The sequence below is a fragment of the Mustela lutreola genome, chromosome 7 (genome assembly GCF_030435805.1).
Source record: "Mustela lutreola isolate mMusLut2 chromosome 7, mMusLut2.pri, whole genome shotgun sequence".
Lineage (NCBI taxonomy): Eukaryota > Metazoa > Chordata > Mammalia > Carnivora > Mustelidae > Mustela > Mustela lutreola.
This window is the reverse complement of record NC_081296.1, coordinates 58535543-58553662: the sequence shown is the minus strand read 5'-3', so window position 1 is coordinate 58553662 and position 18120 is coordinate 58535543. Positions and strand designations below refer to the sequence as shown.

At 34.7% G+C, this 18120-nt stretch overlaps 1 protein-coding gene across 1 annotated transcript; it reads right to left on the bottom strand.

Moving 5' to 3' along the window:
• Positions 1-142: 142 nt before the first annotated feature.
• Positions 143-10254, bottom strand: LOC131837133 (olfactory receptor 4K13-like). Its single transcript, XM_059183391.1, has 2 exons — positions 10012-10254; positions 143-841 (listed from the first exon to the last, which is right to left on the bottom strand). The coding sequence occupies exons 1-2, from the start codon at positions 10252-10254 to the stop codon at positions 143-145; spliced, it is 942 nt and encodes a 313-aa protein (XP_059039374.1).
• Positions 10255-18120: the final 7866 nt, after the last annotated feature.

Sequence of the window (18120 nt, the reverse complement as noted above, 5' to 3'; positions counted from 1 at the left end):
TAGCTTCAACTGGATTAAATTTCAACGAAAATAAGTATAGTTGGGAAGAAACCAAACATGTCATATAAATGTGATGAAGTGAACATTTGATAAATTCAGTATACATTATGAATATTTTAAAAAATCTACAAAAAATAACAAATTAATACCAGTTTATTCTGAGGATATGTTTGGTCCTCAGTCTACTAATGGCTGCTTTCATCTCCTGATTTCTCAGAGTATAAATGATGGGATTCAGTAAAGGTGTAATAATTGAATAAAACACAGAAAGAAATTTATCCACTGAAAAGCCACTAGATGGCCAAGCATAAATGAAGATAATTGGCCCAAAAAATAGAGTGACCACAGTAATGTGAGCAGACAGTGTGGACAGAGCCTTGGAGAGTCCACCAGAGGATCGACGTCGGACAGTTACCAGAATAACAGTGTAGGAAATGAGCAGGAGTATGAAGCAGATGAAAGACAACAGTCCACTGTCAACAGTTACCAGCAACTCCAGAATGTAGGTCTCAGTGCAGGCAAGTTTTAGAACACGGGGAAGGTCACAAAAAATATCATCTACTATGTTGGGGCCACAAAAAGGCAAGGTGATAGTAAAAACCATCTGGCTCATCGTATGCACAAAACCAACAGCCCATGAGAGCAGCACGGAGCCCACGAGGACCTGGCGATTCATGATGGATGTGTAGTGAAGAGGTTTGCATATTGCAATGTATCGATCAACAGCCATGACTATGAGAAGAGTCATCTCACTGCCGCCTAAAAAGTGGAGGAGGAACATCTGAGCCATACAGCCCCACAAAGAAATAGTTTTATACTCTCTGAGGAAATCTGTGACCATCTTAGGAGTTGTGATTGTGGAAATACACATATCCAGGAAGGAGAGATTTCCAAGAAGGAAGTACATTGGTGTGGAGTACAGAAGTGAGTCAAAGGTTACAGTGACCACGATGAGAAGGTTTCCTGCCATAATTGCTACATAGGCCAACAAAAATATGAAAAAAAAGAAAATTTCAAGTTCCCACGTTTTGGTGAGTCCTAACAAAACAAACTCTGTTACCATTGAGCTATTCATCTTATTCATCTAGTCTACGTAGGGGTTTGCAGAAAGTCGTTAAAATGTAGAAAATCTGGAAAAAGTAACAGTTTAACCTGTGATAATTTTGAAGATATGGCCATATAGAAAGTAGTATTTGATTAATATACAAAGAGAGAAGATGGACATTTCTGAAAAATACATTTTAATTGATTAATTCATGCAACATTCACATTACTGTATTTTTTTTTCAGTAAGAAAAGTCATAAAAGATGAGAAGTTTGTCATAAAAATTTTACACATAGTTTGCAGGCACAGATTGTCTCCACATTGATTTGTTTTTATCCAGAGTTTATGAGCAATGAGTTCAATGGGTCAAGCAGTCCAAGAGCCAAAAGGGCGTTAGTCAAATGAGTTAGTTCAAGTGTATAGAAACATAGTCATTGAACTGTGGTGCCTATTATTTTATCGTTTACCCCTTTCCCCTGCTGTAATTTGAAATAGTCAGGTAAGTGCATGTGACTTGAATTATGTTCCTACTCAGCAAATAACTTCAGGAATTTAGCAAATTCTTCCCGAAGCTTTAAACTGGCTATAGCCTGTGGTGCGTTCTTACCCGCCCCCACAAAAACTATAATAAAACAAACTTCCCAGTTTCTGCCCAGGAACATAAATATTTCTTAGTGTACAGATTTCCTTTATTCTTTTCTTTTCTTCACCTCTCCTCTCCTCTCTCATTTCTCCTCTCACTTCCCTTACCCTCCTCTCTCCTCCTTTCCCCTCCCCCCTCCTTTCACCTCTTCCCCCTTTTCCTCCTCTTCCCCCTGTTTTCCCTCCTTGTTTCTTTCCTGTCTTCTTTTTCTTTTCCCCTCTCCCTTCCTTCTCTTCTCCTCTCCTCTCCTTCCCCTCTTCCTCCTTTTTCTCTACCTCTTCCACCCTTTCCTGCCCCTCCTCCTCAACTACCACCTCCTCTTTGTTCTTCTGTAGAGCTCTTTATCTTAAATACTTTGGTTTCTGGACAAAACTGCTGACTTTGGCTATTTAGCCTTTTTGCCTATTTGCATCAGTCTCTTGTTGCTAGGTTCTTGGCTGAAGTTTGCTTTCTTGTCCCTTTGCAATCAGTTTATAGGTGGACGATGACCAACCAGCAGATTTTTTACAAGTAAATGTTTCCTTGGTCCCTACACGCTTATCTTCTTTTGTACCCAGTGCTTTCCTCGGATGTTTTATACTTGTATGCAGACTTTTTCTTGACTCTTACACTGGCTCATGTATCTTTGCCACTCGTACTTTGTGTGTATTCCCATATTGAGCTGACACTGATCACTTTTAAATACTTTTTCATTTTGATTTAGATCTTTTCATCCCAGATTTTTTTTCCTGTTTTCTTCTTTTTGAAAAACTATTAGTGATACACACAAAGACACAGACATAGTTACAGAATCATACATATACACATAAACAAAAATACATATACCATGTTCTAATTCTAGAGCCCCAGAACAGATTGTGTAAAATCTATTCTGAATATAATTTTTTTGACTTAATAGTTCATAAAATACTCAGACATTATTATTTAGCCCAACTATCAGAATAACGGAAAAACAAAAACAAAAAACCTCGAACCAAGAGTCAAGATTTATATTCTAGTCCTGGCCTCTACATTTACTAGGGAAATATGGTCTTAATTTTTTGAACATTGATTTATTTTTCAATATATATATAAAGTAATACCTACTCTTCAACCTCACAGATTGTTATGAGACTACCAAGGATAACATATATGGACTATATTTGTGTATTTCATTGTATACCCATAGGTACTATGGATGTGCATTCACAAAATTCTGTCTTTAGCATTATATCATTTTTTGGTGATTATAAAGTTACCCAAACCAATAAGAACCACAGAAGAATTTTACTATGGAAGACTTGGTAAAACAGACAGTCTAAATGAATGTTTTTCTCTGTTAAATTTAATGATATAATTACCTATTTGTCTCCATTATAAAGATTTATTATCATCATTGGTATTCTATTTCATGTAGTAATTGAGTCACGTACTATTTATGTGTAGTTTCAAAACAATGCAGTCTTCAGACTCAAAATATTAAAGGAAAAAATCTTGAGAATTATTAAAGTAATTTTTATAGTTCAATAAGTAAAATTGGAAAATAATCAGCAAAAACCAATACTTACTAATTTAGGATTTTTTGGAATTTCATGAGTCTCTTTATAAAATATATACAGCTAAGTGTACATATAGATGGATTCAAATATGTTATTATAGATGAAATCATTCAATATGACAATTTGTACATATGACCAAAGATGAAATATCTTTAAAATATATTTTTTCTACTTAGAGACAAGTAGAAATAAATTGGAGAATGAAAAGAAAATTCTTCCTAACTTGAACCAATTAAACCTCAAATGGAGAATTTAAGCTTTTGAGAGTGTAAATTATACAAATACAGTAAACTGAAACAAAATAAAAAAATAATTGAATAAATGTGAATCAAAAAAAGCAAAGCCGACCACACTGAAAATTTTATTAAAAAAGAAAAATGAATCAAGCGTGGTTTGGTTTCTCTCTGGCAGGAATTTTGTCTGAGAATGGATAACCTGTGATTGGAGAGCCTAGATCTTTCTGTGACATTTATGTGACTTAAGGATGAAAAATTAGTGCCCTTTTTTCAACTTTGGTGGCCTGCCTAGGGAAAAAAATGCTATGAAATGTCCAATACTGAGTGTCTATATTTAGTAATAATGTCTTTTCTATACATTTACACAAAAGGGCTTAAACAGTGTATGTAGAAATATATACATAACTTTTAATAAAATAAGAGTTGTACAGTTTGTATTGATCCTGAGGGATTTTTTTATGTCTTTTTATATGGGAGAGTTAAGTCATGTATAGTTTAGATAACCCATGCCTATGTATTATTCACTCACCACAAAAAATGTTTGGAATGGAAAAATCAGACTTGCTGTCAGAATAACCATTATAAATATTTTTTAATTAAAAAGTTAACTTGTACACTTAATAGAAAAAGGCTCAACGTTTAAGATGTACAAAGGGCTTTGTTCCATATAATGACCAAATTTAAAATATTAAAATTAATTGCTTTAAACGTAGGTAGAAAAAAGGCCAGTGTGTTTAGAAGAATAGGAAATAGTCCTTGGGTTCTAAAATTACCAAAGAGATTTATTAGCAGTGCAATTAGGTAATTATATTGAATGAAAGGTTAAATGACTTCAGTGAACAAAATAAGCGTACTTGGGGGAGGAAATTTTTAAAATTTATTTAAATTAATCATTTATCTTACTTATTTCATGTGTTTTCTGTATTGAAATAAATACTCAGTAATGTTGATAAGTAATATGAAATCAATGTTTCTTATTTTCTTAATATGAGACTTTATTATTTTATGTTTCAGACTTATCACGGATGCTATACTTAGCCAAGGAGGAACCTAATTTTTCCATTCTTTTAATATTCTAAATCAGTTTGTCTTTTTATCTCATAGTGATAACTAATTTGTTTATAATCCTAGAATACAAACCTGAACTATAAAACTGACCCCTCAAATCAGGAATGTGGCTCTTGTTCTTAGTGAAAGTAGATACATTGTAAAATTGCTAGTTGACCAAAATTATCTTTTACTGTTGCCCTCATGATCTGAATAATATTGTTTCATTCAGTTCTAAGTTTCTTATAAAACAACTCCTCCTTTATTAAAGTATACAATTGCAGTTTTTTGTTAGCACTGCCATTTAAACCTACCAGTTCTGAGGAGTGGCCTCTTCAAAGGTGTGCAGAAACAGTTAGATCCTGAATATATATTGTTTATCTTTTTTGCCTTCATGAATATACAGGACAATAATTTGCATGTACCAAAAAAAAAAAAAAAAAAAAAAGGACAAGGACAAGAAACATAAATAAAATGCAGGCTGGTGATCAGTTCCCTAAAGGGAATTACTAAAATAAACATGGTGGTGTTCCCAAGAGTTCAGAACAAGGACTTCTCTCATTATTTAAGTGAATTGTAATTCTCCAAGTATATCAGCTACGTGAACTTTCTCTAGTAAGTGCTTTCCAGAAAAACCACTAACTCAAATGTTTTGATAACCACATTTATACAAAATGATCTATCATAAATGATATACTTGAGGAAATTATTATTCTATTAATTAGGTTTCATCAATCTGAATATTTATAATTAGTAACTGAATGCAATTATTCAAGTAAAATTAAAGTAATCTACACTGAGCAAGGCATATAAGGAAATTTATATACTAGAGACCAGTTTTGAGCAGGAAAAAAATCTTATTTTACCAGAGAAGGGGAGAGAACAGAGAGAGAGAGGAGAGAAAAAGAGCAAGTGAACCAGCACACACAAAGAATGAGCAAGGAGAGGCTTTCATCATGGTAAGCAATAAATGATGAGTTAGTGGAGTTTAGCATTCAATGACCATTCTAAACATTTAGAATTCTTTAGTCCTTTACAATTATGTAGAATTTGATGATGACTCAAGACTATGAAAAGAAGATCATGGAGGCAACTATAGTAAAACTTTTATAGTAAAACAATATAGATAAATAAAATAAAGGCTAGCAGTGTGACAATGTACGGTTGCTCATGAGTTCATTTGCCACAGAATTATTTCTGTGTCCCTTGTATTATAGCTCTTCCATGTTTGTATAATTGGAATACTCTTGAAAAGGTTACAAGAAAGTAAGGGGAGTAAATGTATGATAAATGTGGTGCCACATTCATTTCCAAAGTCCATAGAAGACATTCCTAATAGGTTTCTCATTCTTTCTGACTAAGCCTAGGAATTTTTTTAAATTTAAATTCAATTTAGTTAACAGTTTTTAAAATTTATTTTACCTATGCAGCCATTAGCAATTAGAATTGCCATGAAAAATAAGTTTTTAAAACATATTTTTTCTGGGTGCCTGGGTGGCTCAGTGGGTTAAAGCCTCTGCCTTTGGCTCAGGTCATGATCCCTGAGTCCTGGGATCGAGTCCTGGTATTGAGACCTGCATTGGGCTCTCTGCTCAGCAGGAAGCCTGCTTCCTCTTCTCTCTCTCTGCCTGCTTCTCTGCCTACCTGTGATCTCCATCTGTCAAATAAATAAATAAAATCTTTAAAAAAATATTTTGCTAAGGAGATATATGCCACAGTGTAGTGTGGCATTTGAGATGTTTGCAAGAAAGAAAAGGAGTCTTTAATACAGAAATTAGGAAGATAATATTAGACCAATATTGGATGTCCTGACTTGATTACCCAAATCATTGAATTTTTCAAAATAAAGTTGAACTGTTAGGAGTACATGGTCTAGTGCCAAACTCAAATAGGACAGATATACTTAAAAGGAAGAAAAAGGGATAAGAAGGGAAAATATGTAAGTTCGATATTCAAGGTAAATTTTAAAACTTTTGCACAGCAAAGGAAACCATCGGCAATATGAAAAAGGAACCTACTGACTGGGGAAAGATATTTGGGAGTGATATATCTAATAATGGGTTAATATCTAAAATACATAAAGAATATATATAAGTCAACACCAAAAAAATAAAAACAAAAAACAAACAAACAATCTGAATAAAAATGAACAAAGGTCCTCCATTGATATATTTTCCAAAGGAAACCAAACAGATGGTCAACAGACTCATGCAAAGATGCCCAATATGATAATCATTAGGGAAGTGCAAATCAACCACAATGACAAACCACAATGACATATCATCCCCCTTACATTTGTCAGAATGTCTAGAATCACAAGACAAAACACAGTGTTGGTGAGGGTGTGGAAAATAAGGAACTCTTAAGTTATGTTGGTGGGAATATAATTGGTACAGCCACAAACAGAAACAGTATGGAGATTCCTCAAAAAATTAAAATAGAATTACAGTTTGATCCAGTAATTCACTGCTGGGTATTTAACCAAAGAAAATGAAAATGCTGATTTGAAAAGATATATGCACCACTACATTTATTGAAGCATTGTTCACAATAGCCAAGCTATGGAAGCAACCAGTGTTCATCACTAGATGAATGGGTAAGGTATAATATATATATATATATATATATACATATATATATGTATATATATATATATACACACACACAATGGTATATTACTCAGCCATAAAAAGAATGAAATACTGCATTTGCAACAACATGGATGAACCTAGAGGGTGTTATGTTAGGTGAAATGAGTCAGAGAAAAACAAATACCATATGACATCACGCATGTGTTGATAATATACAAATGAACAAAAAAACAAAAAGCAGAATTAGATATATAAATACAGAGAACAAACTGATGGTTGCCAGAGGTGAGGCAGTTGGGGGGACAGGAAGGTGAATGTGAGTGGGAGATACAGGCTTTCAGTTATGGAAAGAAGAAGTCACAGGAATAAAAGTCACAGCATAAACAATATAGTCAATGATATTGTAATGGTGTTGTATGGTGACAGATGGAGTTATACTTCTGGTAAGCATAGTAGCATAATACATAGAATTTCTCAAATCACTATGCTGTACACCTGAAACTAATGTAATGTATGTGTGAACTATACTCAAAAGTTTTCATAATAAAACAAAATATTAAAATATTTTTAAACCTGAGACATTTAATTTTTTTTAAAAAAAAAAAAAAAAAAAAAAAAAAAAAAAAAACCTGAGACATTTAAAAATATATTAAAAAGACATCAAAAAAGACATCTTGGTCCCCAAGATGTTAAAATAGCTTTAGGTTTTCTAATTGTCTTTGGAAGTCTTTATAGATTCCACAAACTCAATATTTGTATTATTAACAAATTCAGGCTTCCTGCCTTAAACAGTCCATTAACTCTTCCCTCTGCTTTCACTTTAGCTACATTATATTCTCTACTTAAGAGGACAGAGGTATACCATAATGTAATGTATGTTGGGTCCCATCCTCCTTATTTTCAAAACACATTAGCGGCTTTACGTTGACAATAAAGAGGAATCTACTATGCCTGAAAGTTCTGGTTTTCCTTTCTATAAAATCTCAGCATAGATCTTCTCCCTATTATTCATCCATCTTCACCAAAGTCGACCTTTAATACTTAACAAACTCTCACTTTACCGTGTCTGTTTACACTAGACCTTTTGTCTGGAAGGCTCTTTTCTTTGCTCAAATCTAAAAAAAAAAAAAAAAAAAAAAAAAAAAAAAAATCTCTAATTCTGAAGTTTTTTTTTTAACTGGTTTGTATGAATGCCTCCCTTTAAAGTGGTCTTCTGCGACCACCGCCCCTAACATAGATCCTTCCCCTTGGTTACTCTCTCCAGAACAGGAACCAGGTCTGTATCTATAACCATGTATCTATATTGCTTTGGACAATGATTGGTATCTAGTAAATATGAGTGAGGGGTGCCTGGTGGCTCAGTCCTTAAGCCTCTGTCTTCAGCGCAGGTCATGATCCCAGGCTTCTGGGATTAAGCCCTGCATCAGGCTCTCTGCTCAGAGGCTTCTCTCTCTTCCATTCTCCATGCTTGTATTCCCTCTCTTGCTGTCTCTCTCTCTCTCTCTCTCTCTCTTTCTCTTTCTCTCTGTTAAATAAATAAATTTTAAGAAATTAAGTGTCCATGTGATCTGGTAGAGCAAGCTACACTAAACAGTTCATGGTTTTAATTTTTAATATTTCAGTTGATATTGATTCTTTGAAAACTATTCAAGTACTCAGAGATATGTTGAAAATATTTATTTTAGGCATATTTTTACCTTCTACTAAATATGTAGTATACTGAGGCTATATAGTGAGAAAGTTACCCTCATTCAAATCACAATTCCTCTGTGAAGACCTCATATGGTTTGACAAATATTGACAGATATTTTAATACCTATTATGATACTAAATGCAGTTTTAGGGAAAAAATTGATGTTAAACACCATTTAATGTGTTGTCATACTAAATTTACCTATTTTTACATACTGAGCCATTAAAACTATATGAAATTTTTGTAGGAATATTTATAATTAGGTGTTTTAAACATTAAATTGGTTGCTTCCTTAAATCCTGACAGGGAATTAATGAATTCATGTTTAATTATATATTGAATCTGTGTTAATGAATATTTTCCATTAAATTTTTAATAAAAGTGACATTAGTGGTTCTATGAATTTTGAGGGCAATAAATAGTATTTAACATTTTCATTGTAATTATTCCAATAAATATGTAAGACTCAAAACCCCCAAATAGCAGAGACCACAAATAATCAGTTGTTATAGACATTACTTAGGAAGTGAACCAGGAACCAAGATGCTGGCTGCTGAGTCTCTTAATGGCTGCTTTCATTTCCTGATTCCTCAGAGTATAAATAATTGGATTAAGGAGAGGAGTGATTATAGAGTAAAACACAGAAAGAAACTTATCTACAGAGTAACTACTGAATGGGAAAGCATAGATGAAGATAGTGGGACCAAAGAAAAGTGTGACCACAGTGATATGAGCAGATAGTGTGGACACTGCCTTGGAGGATGCCCTAGAGGAGTGCTGCCAGATGGTGACCAGCATGACAATATAGGATATGAGCAAGAAAATGAAGCAGACCAGGGAGAGGAGTCCACTGTTTGCAATCACCAAGAGCTCTAGGATATAGGTATCAGTGCAGGCAAGCTTGATGACCAGGGGAAGGTCACAGAAAATGCTGTCCACAACGCTGGGACCACAGAAAGGTAAACCTGCAGTGAAAACCATCTGGCTTGTGGTATGTATGAACCCAATTGCCCACGAGAGCAGTAGAAGTACGATGAGAGCCCTGCGATTCATGATGGTCTTATAGTGCAAGGGTTTACATATGGCAACATACCTATCCATGGCCATAGCTATCAGAAGAGACATCTCTCCACCCCCAAAGAAATGTACCAAAAACATCTGGGCCATGCAGCCCCATAAGGAGATGGTCTTGTGTTTTCTAAGGAAGTCTGCAATCACTTTGGGAGTTGTAGCAGAAGAAAGACACAGGTCAAAAAATGATAAATTTGCCAGAAAGAAATACATGGGGGAATGAAGATGGTTGTCAACTATTACAGAGATCACAATGAGGAGGTTTCCTACTATGATGGCTACATAGACAAGAAAGAAGATTGCAAAAAAGAGTATTTGAATTTCTTGAGAACTCGAAAGTCCGAGCATGATGAACTCAGAAACACTTGATCTGTTGTTCAGGAGATCCATTTATCCTTTTGCATGTTTGTCAGAGGTTGCCTAGAAGAAGAAAAAAACAGGGTGCCATAGGGACTCAGAAGTCAGTAAACCTGATCTTTACTTACATGCTGTCTCATATGTAGGCAAACAACCATTTTGGTAACATGATTACTTTGCAGGTATTTTGCAGGAGATATTTCATAGGACTGCATGACAGTAGAAAGTGTGGAGGGCATGGAGTCAAATAAGTGAAATGTGTGTGTCGGTTATAGGGGTAAGGTCAGTTAGACATTTGAGAAAACCTCTCCCTTCTTGTTCAGCTGCAAATCAGGCTGTATGTGAACATTTAACTTATTAGAATGATAGAAAACAGTTCTGGAAGGCATCAGCAAAGCAGATTTTTATCTTTCAGGAAGTCATTTACTGACACTTTTTTTTTGTGTGACAGTCTCAGTATGCAGTAAAAAGTTTATCATATTAGGGGCACGTGGGTGGGCTCAATCACTTAAGCATCCAGCTCTTGGTTTCAGCTCAGGTCATGATATCATGAATAGATGAGCCCCTTGGAGGCTTGAGTTGAATCCATGGAGACATCTTCAGATTCCTTCTCCCTCTCCCTCTGCTCATCCTCTCTCAAATAAATAAAATCTTAAAAAAAAAAAAGATTTTGACAAACCATAAGTGACTCTTAATCTCACAAAACAAACTGAGGGTTGCCGGGGGGAGGGGGTTGGGGAGAAGGGGGTGGGATTATGGACATTGGGGAGGGTATGTGATTTGGTGAGTGCTGTGAAGTGTGTAAACCTGGTGATTCACAGACCTGGGGATAAAAATATATGTATATAAAAAATATATGTTTATAAAAAATAAAAAAATAAGAAAAAAAAAAAAAAAAAAAAAAAAAAAAAAAAAAAAGATTTGCCATATCAAATATTGCTGAAGTCACATAATCTGCATTATGCTTCCTGAACTGATTATAGCCCATGAACATACTGTGGATAGAAGTTTGCATGTATAAACACTTATAGCTGAGATTAAAGGCAATTACTGAGAAAGATTAAACTTTTTAGACTTGAATGACCAGATTGACTCTCAGAACTACATGTGCTCCTTTACATATTGCTTAACTCTTCAAGTGATTAGACATAAAGTGTATCCTATCTGTGCATGCTTATCCAGTTGTTGCAAAATTGAATTAAATATCTATTTTATCTGGTATCTGTTTTTAAGTCATATGTTTTCACATATGTAAGTGTATAGAAACATCTAAATCACTTTTGTTAAGACTAGTGAAGTTTACCATTGTAGTCTTGTTCCACTTAACTCCATTAGTGAGGGGTAAAGATATGTAAGGTGAATCACTGACATTTGTAAACATGGCTTTAAAAAATTTAAAATATGAGAGCCCCTGGGTGGCTCAGTCATTAAGCATCTGCTTTCGGTTTAGGTCATGATCTCAGGGTCCTGGGATTGAGCCCCACATCAGGCTCTCTACTCAGCGGGAAGCCTGCTTCTCCCTCTCTCCCTCCCCTTGCGTGTTCCTTCACCCACTGTATCTCTTGCTGTCTATTAAATAGATAAAAGATCTCTTAAAAAATTAAAATATAATGGATTGTTTGAATAGAGTGTCATCTTGGGTTACTTAGCTTCCTTGGACCTATCCTTTCTCACAGTTATTTCCTTTAAGTTCTTTTTACCGGGCGCCTGGGTGGCTCAGTGGGTTAAGCCGCTGCCTTCGGCTCAGGTCATGATCTCAGGGTCCTGGGATCGAGTCCCGCATCGGGCTCTCTGCTCATCAGGGAGCCTGCTTCCCTTCCTCTCTCTCTACCTGCCTCTCCATCTACTTGTGATCTCTCTCTGTCAAATAAATAAATAAAATCTTTAAAAAAAAAAAAAAAAAAAAAAAAAAAAAAAAAAAAGTTCTTTTTACCTTTAACTTTGCTGAGATGGAAGAAGTCATAGGTATTATGTTACCAACTAAAGTGGATTCTTCTAAGCTAAATGAACTTTTAAAAAATACACACATGTCAGGGAAATATATCAGTGCTTGATGTATACAAATTCACTTTTTAAAAACCTTCCTGTTTGCCTGATTGTAGCTCTTTCAAGTCTTATTCCAGGCTTGTTGTTCATCTCCAGTCCTTCCCTTGCTTTTATGAAAGCCTAGACCCAGGACTAATGCAGATTGTCAGAAAAGAAAATAGAATATACATGATTTTGGGGTACATTTTAACTTTTGAGTTACACAGTTCAAATTTTTAAAAATATAGTCTATCTAAATAACTGTAATAACATTTAATCATATTTTCCTTTCTATGTATAGTTACTGTCACTAAAATGCACAGTTAATGTAAATGGCTCATAATCTTCCATTATGTTTGACACCATCATTAAGAGTATATAAAAACTTCCTTCTTTCACAAGGTAATAGAACTGAAAATAAAAATGTTTGTTAGTTCTCATTCACAGATATGAATATGTACTTCTTCTTTGTGCTTCATACCCTGCCTATAAGATAGCAATCTTACTTACCTAAGCTATAGCCCCTGGACCTTCTTTATTTGTCTGAAGTATGCAGTAAGTACATTTGCAGGTGCACATGGGTCTGGCAGAGATAGGGTCCTAGACAAGATGCTATCTCTAAATCTTTTTTTCTTAATGAGCATTTAACTATTTGGTCATTTTCAGAATGTTGCCATAGGAAAGTTGAATTTTCTCACATGTTTTTTTTTTTTTTTTTTTTTTTATTTTTTATTTTTTATAAACATATATTTTTTATATACATATATTTTTATCCCCAGGTCTGTGAATCACCAGGTTTACACACTTCATGTTTTTCTAATAATTCCTAAGAAGTTAATGATAGCCTCAATATTTTATGAGTGGTGACATTCTGTGATTTTCAAAGCCATGAATCAGGCACTTTATCCTTGCATTTCTATTATTTATTTCTTTTAAAATAATTTCTAAAAACAACAAAGGAACGTTTTCTGTATTTCTGCTGTAATTCAAAGAATGAGATCATTCAACCTGATAAGGCTGGTCAAACAATTTGAACATACTTAGATTTCTTTTCTCTGAGAATAATTTACTTAGTCTGGATTGCTGAATTATCTTAATTTCCAGCAATCATTGGTGTGGTGTTTCTGATTTTTGTAATTTTTTTCCAGTTGTAAGAAATCAGGTATGTTCAAGGTTAATTTTTCCCTTTCAGCTTTCCCTTTAGTTATCGTTTTGGCATTTGTAATTAACATTTACGGACACATTTAAGGTTGTTAATGAAAATAATGAGATAGATGTGGTATGTAAGGTAAAGTAACAGGTCAGGATTATGTAACCTACCGGTTTTCACTCGGACTTCAGAAGTAACATCAGTATGACATAGAGCTTAATCATCCAGTGATTTTATTTTCTGCTCTGAAATTCAAAAGACAATAGTATATCAATGTATCCCTTGGTAGAAGGCACAGAGGAGAAAACTCATTTGATTGTTTTAAATTCCTCAGAGACTGGTAGTAAATAAGTAATTGGGATTTTTAAATGCAGTTTTGATATGACAGAAATGAGACACCATTTTCCATCTATAAAATTGATAATACTTTAAAGACAATATTCAGTATTCAGGTAGGCAGTGGAAATATAGGACTAGAGTTGAATTATGAGAAACTTGTATGACATTCATTCTTTTGTTGTAGTTTGTTTTCTACATTAAGCATTGATTAATGTGATATTTAGGAAAAATAAAAATATTCTGGATTATTTTAATTCTAAATTTTAGTAACTGAAATTTTCACATTTAAACTCTAGCTGGAATTTATTGATAAATCATGTGAGATAGGGGCGCCTGGGTGGCTCAGTGGGTTAAGCCTCTGCCTTCAGCTCAGGTCATGATGCAGGGGTCCTGGGATGGAACCCCACATCAGGCTCTCTCCTCAGCAGGGAGCCAGCTTCTTTCTCTCTCTGCCTGCCTCTCTGCCTACTTGTGATCTCTGTCTGTCAAATAAATACATAAATACATAAATATCTTAAAAAACTAATGTGAGATCATTTCTCATCTTTGCAATTAAATAACCATTCAACTAAGAATTTGTTTTGTTTTCTTTATAACCTTTTGAGTTTATTATGCTATTTTTTATAGATTTTTATTATTTATTTGACACAGAGAGAGAGATCACAAGTAGGTAGGGAGGTAGGCAGAGAGAGAGAGGGAAGCAGGCTCCCCGCCAAGCAGAGAGCCTGATGCGGGGCTTGGTCCCAGGACCCTGAGATCATAACCTGAGCCAAAAGCAGAGGCTTTAACCCACTGAACCACCCAGGCGCCCCTTATCATGCTTTCTTTATAACCTTTTGAATTTGTTACACTTTCTTTATAAGCTTTTAAATTTGCCAAGAGATCAGGTTCTTCTTCAGGTATGCTCATTTACTGTTTTGTTTTCCCTGATAATTTTTGAGGAGGTACTATGTATTTTACTACTCATTATGTTAACAGCATATTTAATGTATGGAAGGGCAAGTCTGCTCTCTCTGCTTTATTCATTCACAGTTTTCTTGGCTAGCTTCATATCTTTTAATTCTAAATAAAATAAACTTATTTTCTAAAGTTAAAACAAGTTCCAATGATATTTTGATAACACAGTATTAAACTTTTAAGAAAGATAGAAAAAATGAACAGAATCACAAGATTGAGTCTTTCATCAAGAAAGATTTTAATTCTGCCCCTTTCATGACACAATAAAATTTTTTCATCTTCATTATCAACTTTTTTTGTTAAATTTAATTTAACAAAAAAAACCTTTGATGCTGTATGATATTTTCTATGAGATAATTGATTTTAATTGCTATTGTTTCCTTTATATTTTATTTTATTTTAAAGATTTTATTTATTTGACACAGAGAGAGAGATTATAAATAGGCAGAGAGGCAGGCAGAGAGAGAGGGGGAAGCAGGCTCCCTGCTGAGCAGAGAGCCCGATGTGGGACTCCATCCCAGGACCCTGAGATCATGACCTGAGCCGAAGGCCCACTGAGCCACCCAGGTGCCTCTGTCTCCTTTTTTAAAAATATTTAAGTTGTAAATGATATCATTGTAGGAATCTCAGTTGTAAATTTTTCCCAGTTAATTGTCTTCTTTTTGGGGGATTACTAATAAATGATCTATAAACATTAATAATATTTTTTCTAATATATTTCTTGTGCCTTATTTCATTAACTAGAGTTGTAGAGCAATATTAAACTAACAGTGATTATAACTGGCTATGGCAGTTTCCCAACCATGACCCTTCTTTCTTGAAAGAAAAAAAAAAAAGGCAGATTTTCTTGGGATCAGATGTCCACACTCCCATGTAGTATCCATCCATGTCCAAAAAGCTGCATCTCACTAGCCTGAGCCAATCAATTTTTCATTTTCCTCACCAGTGACTAGTTTAGGCATGAGGCTCAACTGTGTAGCAGAGACTGCAGAGTAACCTTTTCCCATTCTTCATTGGTAACTGACACCTGAATTCATTAAATGACATTGTACAGCCTTCTTTGCAAGTAAAAGTGGTCAATAACATAAAAGTAAATTTATAAAAAATAAAAAATTATATTTAAAAAAAAAAGTAAATAGTATTATCAGGAGGCTACTTGGTAAAAATTCTGTGTAGGGGCTGACTTCTGGAAGAGTGATGCCGTTTGTTTCTCCCCACCTCCATATTTTCTCAGGTCTAATTGGGAAAGTGTTAGTTTTATACTAATGTTCAGTCCTGTAAATATTTATAGGCAAACACTTTCAGTTAAACATGGTATATATATAAATAGAAGGAGTGTAATTATTCTAGTGACAAGAAAGTTGAAATGCTAGCAGCAAATGTTCAAGGAAATGAAAGATGAATGTCAACTGGAAGCTACCCCCAGATCTAAGCTGGAAGGACAAGAGAAGACATCTCAAGGATGTAACCATATGTTCTATTTTCTTCTTCTCCTTTAACAAGTCTCCATAAACATAGAGGCTTCATTCAACTCAAATTTATTATCTCGTATCTGTGTAGGTCCAAAATCTAACATTGGTCTCACTGTGATACAATCAGGTGGTTGGCAGGACAATATTCCTTACTGGAAGCTTTGAGAGAGGAATTGCTCCCAGGCTCATGTTGGCTATGGGCCAAATTCCATTCCAGGTGGTTGTAGAATAACATCTCTATTTCCTTGCTGATATTTAGTCTGGGGTTGTTCTTGCAGTTTAGGCATTGCCTGTATTCATTGGTCATGTCTTCTTCCTCTTCAAAGCCAGAAACAGTACATTAAAGCTTCCTCAAGTCTCATCCTTCCTGTATTCCTTTTGCTTTCTCTGAATCCCTGAAAGGTTCAATGCTTTTAAATACTCATGCATTAGATTAGTCCACCCAGATTATCCAGAATAATCTCCCCGTCTGAAGGTTTGTAAACAATCATATCTGCAAAGGTCTTTTTGCATGTCAGATAACATATTCACAAGTTTCCTGATAAGGGTGTTGACTTCTTTGGGAGACCGTTATTCTGGTTATAACAGCTACAATGCAAAAGTCAGAAGTGTTGTGGCTCATTTCAGTAGGAGAGCTAGAGCCATGGAAGTGTGGCTAAGTTTCAGAGTGAGCCACAGAAGTGCTGCAGATGCTGCAGATGCTGGGCTAAGGCAGTGTGAGTGTGTTTGTGTGTGTGATTGTATTCTTTGTTGTCCTTTCCTCCTACCTCATGTTAATCTAACAGTGATACTCATTTGTAAGCATCTGGAGGTCAAGTGACCCAGAGTCCTTCAAATGAATTCTTCATGGATTAGGTAGCCTATGATACAGAGCATATTTTTAGAAATGAAAAGAATGGATTGAAAGGAAAATGGACAATCTGAGGGTTTTGAAGAGGCGGGGGGGTGGAAGGTTGGGGGAACCAGGTGGTCGGTATTGGAGAGGGCACGGATTCCATGGAGCACTGGGTGTGGTGCAAAAACAATGAATACTGTTACATTGAAAATAAATTTAAAAAATTTTTTAAAAAAGGAAAATGATGGACATATGATGGCATGCATTGTTTTATTATTCAGTCTTTCTGGAATACAAGTGTGGTGTGTGGAATTTCTACAGGCATTTTATGACAAATCGTTTAACGAAGAGCATACACACAGGAGGTTTTCAAGTCTCTGGTGATACTGTGGTACTACTATACCAACATTGGACTAAGATACTATGATTTGTTTCACACTAGAAAATAACCCTCTATCTAACTTAACCATAACACTGTAATCATGGTTGATTACTAGCAGACCAGCAATGAGACAGAATGAGCACAAAAACCTCATTCTTTGAAGTGATAGGGTCCTGCCACATTTGTAAAGTATGCTGAGACATCAGCTTAAAAGTTAAAGTATTGCATCTTATACTTCATTCACTATACCACTAAGAAGAAAACAATGTCTGGTAGTTCTCTCCAGGTTCTAGAGGCTGTATATTCTAATGTGTAAATATTACTGACACGATTTTTCTAGTTTTTATGAACATAGTTCTGGAAAGGCATGTTAGTAGATACAGTAGAGAGTGAAAAGAGCCTTACTACTTAGGGCCATATGTCCGGGTAACTCCTACAGTATTAAAATCATATTGCCTTTATCAATCAAACCAAAAGAAAGCAGAAAATGTGAAACAATAGAAAGAAATATAAAACATTTGATAAGAAAACAGATTTTAATGCAATCATATCAATATTCCTATTACATGTTCCTCATTTTACAGGACCACTGTCATGCATTTACACATACACATATATAGACATATATGTGTATATAGAGATATGTATGACAGTGATCCTGTAAAGTAAACAACATACAAACATATACATACATACATGTATATATGTGTGTGTGTGTGTGTAACAAGACATCATAGTA